This window comes from Cynoglossus semilaevis, chromosome 8 (assembly GCF_000523025.1).
Source record: "Cynoglossus semilaevis isolate Cse_v1.0 chromosome 8, Cse_v1.0, whole genome shotgun sequence".
Taxonomy (NCBI): Eukaryota; Metazoa; Chordata; class Actinopteri; order Pleuronectiformes; family Cynoglossidae; genus Cynoglossus; species Cynoglossus semilaevis.
In genome coordinates, this window is record NC_024314.1 from 71,784 (window position 1) to 81,830 (window position 10,047).

Consider the following 10,047-nt stretch of genomic DNA (forward strand, 5'->3'; position numbering starts at 1 on the left):
TCTACGTTACCGGAAGTGCATACTGTAAAACGGAAATATAAAATTTAAGATGGAGGTGGACGGGACTGGTCATGTAGGTAGCTTCGTTTGTGCTGTCTTGACATTTTTTTTATTTAACGAACGTTTGGAACGGCTGTACTAGCGCATAGACCCACAGTGTATTACATTTTTCGGGAGTTCGAGATACGCCATCTCGAACCGACGATTTATGTTGATACCATTCTAAACGGTGAATGAGAAACCGGTTTGCTGTCTCATTACTGCTAAAGCGCCTACACAGTTAGCCAAAGCTAATTGACGTGAATACAGCAGTTTGCTCAGGTTAGCATCTCAGAATGACTTGCATTTCACAGTACGCGTTTGTTTGTTATAACAAAAATAAGCTCGGATAAATGTTTTTGCTGTGTCATATATATTCTAAAAATCTGTCTGTTGTTGCGGTATCGGTGCCATAATATGCGACTTAAGACACAAATGGATAAACTCAGGTCTTTTGTTAAAACTGTCTGCAGTAATGATCACAAATTATTTAGTAAACTATCGTTTATGATACCTCGGTTTTTAAGACAATTAAGTGGGCTTAATACGTTTTTGGAATAGGATTACCCTGACAATAGAAGTCAATCGAAAATCCAGAAAATGTAACGAATGTCAGATACATACCTAAACGTTAAAATGAAAACAACGTTAGCTGTTTGTGTTGTACTCTCACCATGGCTATTCATTTTGGTTTGATTTTAAAAGGGGAAACACACAAAGACCATTTTCAAGTAGTAGCTATTAATAGTTATTTAAACTAGTAGTTATTAATAGTTATTTAAATTATTTGGAATTTTGTATATGTTTTAAATTCATATTTTGTTTTTACAGATGGAGATGGGTGATTGTAAAGGAGGCACAGGTCTACGGCAATACTACTTGTCTAAGATAGAGGAATTACAGGTAAAAAACTGAACTGGTATAGTGATAACATATCATGTTTTCTTGTTAATCTCAAAACTGTTTTCTTTGCAGTTAACAGTAAATGACAAGAGCCAGAATCTTAGACGTCTGCAGGCACAGAGAAATGAGCTCAATGCTAAAGGTAAATGTGGGATCATTACAATTATGTTGATCTAGCTTAAAGGGTTGTTCTTTTATTCGTTGAAATAAAGGAATAATAAATAAGGAATGTTTTTAGTATTTTATAACTTAATTGTTTTATCCTTGTTATTCCGTCATTGATTTTCACCACATAACAAAACTTAGTTAATTTTGAGTTAAATTAATTCTTATCACTATTATCACTTCTACCATACTTAGACACACATAAATGGTATAAACCAAAAATGTCAAACTCAATGCATTGACAACTGTAATTTGGCTGATACTTTTTCTTTCCTCTCAGTGCGCCTCCTTCGTGAGGAGCTGCAGCTACTGCAGGAGCAGGGTTCCTATGTCGGTGAAGTCGTGAGGGTCATGGACAAAAAGAAAGTGCTGGTCAAGGTAACTTGTGTAATTTTTAAAACATACAACAGAACCCAACCAGGCCAAAGGTCATGGGGGTTCCTGGATCCACAGAAAAATATTTTTTTCATTTTATTGGTTTTATTTTATTTTTTTCCTATACTTTATATTACTCTTTATGTATTTATCATGTCGACTACACATTGACACCTCGCTGATTAAAATACTGTTCTTTGGTTAATTTGTAAGCCAATTGCAATAATTAAAAAGAAATGTCTGTTTTCATTTGCAGGTTCATCCAGAAGGGAAATTTGTTGTGGATGTTGACAAAAACATTGATATCAATGATGTAAGTTTTGTTTGTTTTTTTTCTATCTCAGAAAATTCAGTTCAGAAAACTGTCTAACAAACTAAAATAGTTTCATAAGTTTGAATAGCATAGAAATCAAAACATTTATGAAAAAAGTAAAGTGTTACACAGGTCGATTCCTCACCTCCATTGTTTTTGCACACTTCTGAAACAGGTGACGCCCAACTGTCGCGTGGCCCTGCGGAACGACAGCTATACCCTGCACAAGATTTTGCCAAACAAGGTGGATCCCCTGGTCTCTCTCATGATGGTGGAAAAGGTTCCGGACTCCACCTACGAAATGATTGGTGGCCTGGATAAGCAGATTAAGGAGATTAAAGAAGTTATTGAGTTGCCGGTCAAACACCCCGAGCTTTTTGAGGCTTTGGGCATTGCACAGCCAAAGGTGGGTTTGTTAAACTAGCTTAGAATCTATGGAAAGTTCATTTTTGTTCTATGTCTTAGGTTATGCCAAAAATATACTTAAATTAAAAATCAATAATATATGTATATATTATTCACACAAGTGTATTTTGACTATATTTAATTAATCAACATGCTAGGTCCTAAATATAAATTAATTGAATAGGATGCTAAGCTACTTAATGGCGTACTTGCTATGTGTTTGTAGGGTGTACTCCTGTACGGACCTCCAGGTACAGGGAAGACCCTGCTGGCCAGAGCTGTGGCCCACCACACTGACTGCACCTTCATCAGGGTGTCTGGGTCTGAGTTGGTCCAAAAGTTTATTGGAGAGGGTGAGTCCTGTCTCCCGCTGTGTTCCAATTTGTTGGGCTCAATTAATGACAGATGCAAGAGTCTGTTAAGGAGAGCAAAAACAGACGACAGATTAGCATGGTTACCTTTAGCAGCCATTCAATCCTGTTTGTTTGCATGTCGTGAGGCCAATATCACTAAACTTTTGACCACTGTCATTTGGGTAGTTTCCGTTGTCGCTCATCATTCATAATCTCTGACAAATGGCCAAGAAGTCAACTGTAGAACCTAACTACAGGAGGTTGCTCTATCCGGCTTATTAAACCATAACAAAACAGTGGTTTTTAACAGTGGTCTCACTTTGGAACCCTCCCCGCCCCCATCTCCTGTAATGACACGCTGTGACCTGTTTTGTGGTTTAAATATAACTTAAGACTTTTACTCCAGGTGCTCGTATGGTTCGAGAGCTGTTCGTCATGGCTAGAGAACATGCCCCCTCAATCATCTTCATGGATGAGATCGACTCAATCGGTTCGTCTCGGCTGGAGGGCGGGTCGGGGGGCGACAGTGAGGTGCAGAGGACAATGTTGGAGCTCCTTAATCAGCTGGATGGCTTCGAGGCGACGAAAAACATCAAGGTACAACACATATTCACACGCACACTGAAGTGTTTCTGATGAGCTAAGGTACTATTTATCTACTGTGCATTGATCCAACCCTGCAGTTATAAACTTATAATAGATTTTTGATTTTGATATAAATTCAATATATAAATATTGTGTAGTATTAGTAGTATAATGTGTGTTACACTTCTGTGAATGCTGAACAAAACTTTGGTCTATGTTGCGAGGATTTTCATCTAAGCTTTATCATCCATGTTGCTGCAGGTCATCATGGCCACCAACCGTATCGACATTTTGGACTCGGCTTTGCTCAGACCAGGCAGGATTGACAGGAAGATTGAGTTTCCTCCTCCTAATGAAGAGGTAGGTGATCGCACCCCAGTTTTGCGTTTCACACAGATTCAGGGGTGGGAGGCGAAGGAGGGCAATGTCGAGTGTGAGCTCATTTTTTAATGTGCACTTTAGGCCCGTCTGGACATTCTGAAAATCCACTCCAGAAAAATGAACCTGACACGTGGCATTAACCTGAGGAAGATTGCTGAGCTGATGCCTGGAGCCTCTGGTGCAGAGGTTAAGGTGAGAGTTTGTCAGTATTGTAATAATGAGTGGTGAGGGGGGATATTTTGTTTGGTTGATTCTTAGGACAGTCTAATCAAAGCTAATTTACATGTTAAATGCTAAAATGACAATGTTTATTTCATTTCGTTGATGCACTATTTCAGAATTTTGTTGCTACTTTGCAAATTAAGAGAGATAAAAGCAGAGGGTGTTGAAGCTTGTTGCTACTTTGCAAATTAAGAGAGACAAAACCAGTGGGTGTATCTATCACCCAGTGGGTGTTGACAAAGTAGCTCCACAGTGCCACCTGGAACATTTAAAAAATGAGGTCCAACTTACTTTAATGTCCTCACAGTGCCACCTGGAACATTTAAAAAAAAAAAGAGGTCCAACTTACTTTAATGTCCTGTTACGTGTCCTCTCAGGGTGTTTGCACAGAGGCTGGCATGTATGCTCTGAGAGAAAGGAGAGTTCACGTCACCCAAGAGGACTTTGAGATGGCTGTAGCAAAGGTAAGTGAAACACAATGGAGTCGATTGTACATCCTTTTTTAAATTCTCTCATTATACAAAAATACATATAAAATAGCACAATATTTTACTACTCACGCTGACACTGATCTCCACCTTCCTCCTTCCCCACCAGGTGATGCAGAAAGACAGTGAGAAGAACATGTCCATCAAGAAGCTGTGGAAGTGAAAGGCCTTGCATATTGTTAAATCATGCAACATTGTTTTTGTTATTTGTTTGGTTTATAATTGTTACACAAGTATAAAATAAATAATTCCCACAAACCAAACCAGGATTTGTTTGATTTTGTTTGAGTTCTTTGTGCCTAAAAAAAACATCTGTACTTTGCAGAGCTGCCAGGGGGAAACATAAATTAGTCTGGAATCAATTCCACCACCCTCCAATTGTAAGCTAACCGTCCTTCTCAAATGTATGTGAGTTGCTCAAGTAGCTCACCAAAGTGCAAATGAATCATAGATGAATTTGAAAAACTGACTTGGTTGCTTGCAAGTCTGCTTACATTTTTATCCAATCAAAATGGGTGGTTTTCCAGCTTCCTTTTAACACAAAGTGATTACTGATAGTTGCACTTTAGCTATTAATTTGCCCTGTTGTCAACCTTGATTGGTCAATGTCGACTTAAGATGTGAGGTGATTTTCAACAAAACAAAATATGATGTTTTGGGGGATTTTTAGTGAAAATTGTACACATTGTGACAATTGTAGGTGTTTTTAGATTATATTTTCTTTTTAAGTTATAATCTAACATTTTTGGGATAATTTTTGACAAATATACTTTTAGCATTTTTAAAGAACATGATGGATTCACATTCAGTTTCATGTTTTTGTCAATTTGTGTCTGAAAGAAATTTTAGTTTTGGGATCCAGTTGTGTGGAAAATAACGTGAAAGTAAAGGAATGTATTTTAAAAAATCAAAAAAATTAATACATTTTTTTCTAATGATTCGTTAGTGACTAAATTATCATCATCTAGCTGTAAGATAGGTACTCATCTAAGTAAAGGATCGCAGGTTTAAATCTTTTGTGCATTGCTGAAAAATAAAGCTGTTTTAATTTTTTTATTTCCTTCCTACTAAATGTCGCCCTCTGCTGAACAAAAGAGCACAACCGACTGCACTCTACAAGTGTTTTACAATCTTAATGGCAGATATAAACGTAGCATTCACAGTAGCAAACTTGGCTGCATTAGAAAGACCGAAAAAAACAGTAGCAAAATGAGTAAACTATTTTTTAATCGTTATTATTTATGATTATTTTATTTTTATTTTTGTTTTTCTTCTATCGACATCTATTTTAATCATGTTCCTCAAGGACAGTTTAGCGTAGGGACACATTTTATGATGGAATCTAGTAAATGCGGTCGGTTGTTCGGTTTAGCTGCGCCAACAAGAAGGTCCCAATAGAATGTCTGCACGATTCGCCCTCTGGTGGCTCAAACAGGCAACCACACTCTGTTGAGCCACAAGAGGGCGAATCGTGCACTCATCACACTTGCTGATGAGTGCTCGTTATGGTCAGCAGAGGGCGACAAGGGAACTTAGAACTTTTGATGAAAGAAAACCAAATTAAAAATTAAAATACCAACACCACTGCAATACCACTTTACAACAATGGCGGGTAGCGCATTTCACACCTAGGCCTTCAGTGATGTCCTACTTAGTCCGACTTCAATAAATACCTCTTATAATATCATAATTTAGGACACCACGTGACCACCGCGGGAGAAATTATATACAGAAACACACTATAAGCACTACTGGGCATTGCATCACCTCAGTTGTGTACAAAACGGGCTATTTTCTGACGCATTAAAAAATCAATAATTCCGCAAGTAAATGAACAAAATGTTTGTACTCACCAAAACACAAATCCATTCTACTTTATTTCCTCAAGAAGACCTCAATGACTTGGTTGTACAGTTTATCTGTGCCTTCAGTTCCATCAATGAATCCCTTTCGCACCTGTTCGTTGAGCTGTTCATCCACTCGGATGTCCCCAAACGTTTTTAGAAGCACCGTAGCTTGCAAGTTTCCAGTCGTGCTTTGGTGTCTCATTGCTGCCTTAGTTAAACAATTTAAGTTCGCAAGTCCACGTTTTGCCCTCCTTCGTCTATTGTGGAATAAAAAAGCGAGTAGATATTAGATTTCTCTGCCTGCTAATCGGTTAATCTGCGTCGAACTTACTTCTTGTTTTACCGCGGTAAGCGAGTATCCAATCACAGGACGCATACATGTCACGTTCAACGTGAGGCCAGCTTGAAGGCCTACTGTCAACAACTCGTGATCTGATTGGCTATCGTAACTGTCTATCAACTGTATGTGCCCGTTCGCTTCGGTTCGCTTACATTGCACAGACTCAATGAAGGCCCACCACTGTATTTTAATGATTAAACTTATAGCCTACACAAGTGTATTATTTTGAATACACAGATATTTTCCTTTTTTTAAAAAAGCTTGTGCCTCCAGTACATTGATTTTGTTGAATATTGTACATTAGTACATATACATATGGTATAGTGTAAATATAGTACATACGGTAAATATAGGACATATATATACAGTATAATACACGTACACACTTCCCTGAAACGTTAGCACAATTCTTTACAGAATGACGTTTTAGATAATCAAATATCCCTCGGTAGTATTAAAAAAGTATTATTCTCTTGTGTTTCTTTTTTAACGCACAAATATATTTATGTAGTGTCATCACAGCCCACGGGAGGGCAGCAGTAATCCAAAAATAGTCGTAGTCTTATATTATGTAGTACATCGAAGTTCACTTTGATATTTTAATTATTCTGTCATTTTATCATGACCAACATCACCAGCATTCACAGATGACAATGCATCTGTCTTTTTATTTGTGCTTTATTATCATGCAGGAAAATAAGTTCAGCCAACAGTTGTCTCTAATGTAAGATGTTTTCATTCTGTGTCAAACAGCTGCTGAAGTAAAACAGACGAATCCGCTATAAGAAAAAAAACATAGCAAAACAAGAGTTTTTTATAATATTTTTATTATTATTATTATTTTAAAATAAATAAGAAATTAAGACATTATTTAATCCTCGTTTTCTAAGGAACAACTTCAGTAGAAGTGATGGTTAATGCAAAGTGTACCTTCTGTGGTACTTGAAAGCACTTTAGTGGTACATGTGACTTTTATTAGAATTATTGTTTATTCTTGCTTCATTTTCCTTTTTAATATTTTTAAATTTTACAATTCATTTTATTTATGGGGTGGGCTGAAGTGGAGTTAATTTCAATTCGTCCCTCTAAATAGCTACAGTTGGAGTACATTCCATCCATGGTGTGAGGTCTTAGTTTCTAGGAGTTTGATGCCAGACAGAGAACACTGAATGAATACTAAAAACGTTCAGACAGAAACTCCTCCTGCTGGGAATGTTGACATCTTCCTCTGTCCAGAGACTGCAGGACAAGGCAGGGTTCTGGTGAGGGGCTTCACAGTCTTTCCAGTTGGGTCTTGTCTTACCTTAAAGCGTTTGCTTGCTTTTGTTTTTTGTTTTTTTGGTCTATGTTGCGCGAGCCCAAACGCGCCGCCGCAGAAAACTCAACTCTAATTAATTTTGTCCAAGTGCAGCTACCGTATGTAGAGGTCCGAGAACGTGGTGTTTTTGCGCTTGCGCAAAATGGCCGCGCTGCAGCTCGGGCAGTGACATGGTTAACGTACAGCAAGTCCTTTATTTACGACGTCCGCGACCTACGGCGTTTCGTGGTTACGTCGCAACATCCCACAGTTTTTGAAGAAAGTCTTGTTCCATCATACTTACGTGCGATGTTTGTTACATTCAAACAACTTTCGCTTGGGAAGTAGTTGGCGAGCGGACCGGACGAGACGGCTTTGTTTACCTTAGCCGGTCCATATTGGATTGTGCTACATTTTATGTATCATCATTATGTCTCCCAAGCGTAAATCAGACTCTTCTGAGGGTATTTATTTAAAGAAAAGGAAAGCAATTTCCATGGAAGTGAAATTAGACATAATAACACGGTCAGAAAAGGGCGAAACACCGACGAACATCGGCCGGGTGCTTGGCTTAAGTCGCACGACCGTCTCGACGATCATCTGCGATAAAAAGCGTATACTTGAACATGTGAAAGGATCTCCTCCTATGAAATCAACAGTGATTACAAAGCAGCGTAGTGGTCTCATTGTCGAGATGGAAAGATTATTAATGCTGTGGCTGGAAGATCAGCGTCAACGACGTATCCCAGTGACACTTGTGTTGATTCAAGAGAAGGCTAAAAGCCTGTTTGAGACCTTGAAAAGAGAAAAAGGTGAAGGGAGTGTTACGTGTCCTCTCAGGGTGTTTGCACAGAGGCTGGCATGTATGCTCTGAGAGAAAGGAGAGTTCACGTCACCCAAGAGGACTTTGAGATGGCTGTAGCAAAGGTAAGTGAAACACAATGGAGTCGATTGTACATCCTTTTTTAAATTCTCTCATTATACAAAAATACATATAAAATAGCACAATATTTTACTACTCACGCTGACACTGATCTCCACCTTCCTCCTTCCCCACCAGGTGATGCAGAAAGACAGTGAGAAGAACATGTCCATCAAGAAGCTGTGGAAGTGAAAGGCCTTGCATATTGTTAAATCATGCAACATTGTTTTTGTTATTTGTTTGGTTTATAATTGTTACACAAGTATAAAATAAATAATTCCCACAAACCAAACCAGGATTTGTTTGATTTTGTTTGAGTTCTTTGTGCCTAAAAAAAAAACATCTGTACTTTGCAGAGCTGCCAGGGGGAAACATAAATTAGTCTGGAATCAATTCCACCACCCTCCAATTGTAAGCTAACCGCCCTTCTCAAATGTACGCGAGTTGCTCAAGTAGCTCACCAAAGTGCAAATGAATCATAGATGAATTTGAAAAACTGACTTGGTTGCTTGCAAGTCTGCTTGCATTTTTATCCAATCAAAATGGGTGGTTTTCCAGCTTCCTTTTAACACAAAGTGATTACTGATAGTTGCACTTTAGCTATTAATTTGCCCTGTTGTCAACCTTGATTGGTCAATGTCGACTTAAGATGTGAGGTGATTTTCAACAAAACAAAATATGATGTTTTGGGGGATTTTTAGTGAAAATTGTACACATTGTGACAATTGTAGGTGTTTTTAGATTATATTTTCTTTTTAAGTTATAATCTAACATTTTTGGGATAATTTTTGACAAATATACTTTTAGCATTTTTAAAGAACATGATGGATTCACATTCAGTTTCATGTTTTTGTCAATTTGTGTCTGAAAGAAATTTTAGTTTTGGGATCCAGTTGTGTGGAAAATAACGTGAAAGTAAAGGAATGTATTTTAAAAAATCAAAAAAATTAATACATTTTTTTCTAATGATTCGTTAGTGACTAAATTATCATCATCTAGCTGTAAGATAGGTACTCATCTAAGTAAAGGATCGCAGGTTTAAATCTTTTGTGCATTGCTGAAAAATAAAGCTGTTTTAATTTTTTTATTTCCTTCCTACTAAATGTCGCCCTCTGCTGAACAAAAGAGCACAACCGACTGCACTCTACAAGTGTTTTTACAATCTTAATGGCAGATATAAACGTAGCATTCACAGTAGCAAACTTGGCTGCATTAGAAAGACCGAAAAAAACAGTAGCAAAATGATAAACTATTTTTTAATCGTTATTATTTATGATTATTTTATTTTTATTTTTGTTTTTCTTCTATCGACATCTATTTTAATCATGTTCCTCAAGGACAGTTTAGCGTAGGGACACATTTTATGATGGAATCTAGTAAATGCGGTCGGTTGTTCGGTTTAGCTGCGCCAA

General features: G+C 37.6%; 1 protein-coding gene across 3 annotated transcripts; it reads left to right on the forward strand.

The window, feature by feature from the left end:
* The first annotated feature begins 5 nt into the window (after nt 1-5).
* LOC103381410 (26S proteasome regulatory subunit 8) lies at nt 6-4,492 on the forward strand. 3 transcript variants are annotated; one of them, XM_008313727.3, is made up of 12 exons: nt 6-73; nt 871-942; nt 1,015-1,084; nt 1,388-1,485; nt 1,739-1,795; nt 1,971-2,201; nt 2,427-2,553; nt 2,960-3,150; nt 3,400-3,498; nt 3,601-3,711; nt 4,119-4,205; nt 4,339-4,492. In XM_008313727.3, the coding sequence occupies exons 1-12, from the start codon at nt 50-52 to the stop codon at nt 4,390-4,392; spliced, it is 1,221 nt and encodes a 406-aa protein (XP_008311949.1). In that variant the 5' UTR covers nt 6-49; the 3' UTR covers nt 4,393-4,492. The 3 variants fall into 3 exon arrangements, with proteins under 3 accessions (XP_008311949.1, XP_008311950.1, XP_008311951.1); XM_008313728.3 differs by lacking the exon at nt 6-73 and adding an exon at nt 85-321; XM_008313729.3 differs by lacking the exon at nt 6-73 and adding an exon at nt 94-229.
* Nucleotides 4,493-10,047: the final 5,555 nt, after the last annotated feature.

What these genes read in the sequence shown, in the direction of transcription:
- LOC103381410 (XM_008313727.3), top strand. Translation starts at nt 50, where the DNA reads ATGGAGGTGGACGGGACTGGTCAT. An exon ending in AAATGAGCTCAATGCTAAAG is followed by an intron (nt 1,085 to 1,387) that starts GTAAATGTGGGA and finishes CTTTCCTCTCAG; the next exon opens with TGCGCCTCCTTCGTGAGGAG. An exon ending in CCTCTGGTGCAGAGGTTAAG is followed by an intron (nt 3,712 to 4,118) that starts GTGAGAGTTTGT and finishes GTGTCCTCTCAG; the next exon opens with GGTGTTTGCACAGAGGCTGG.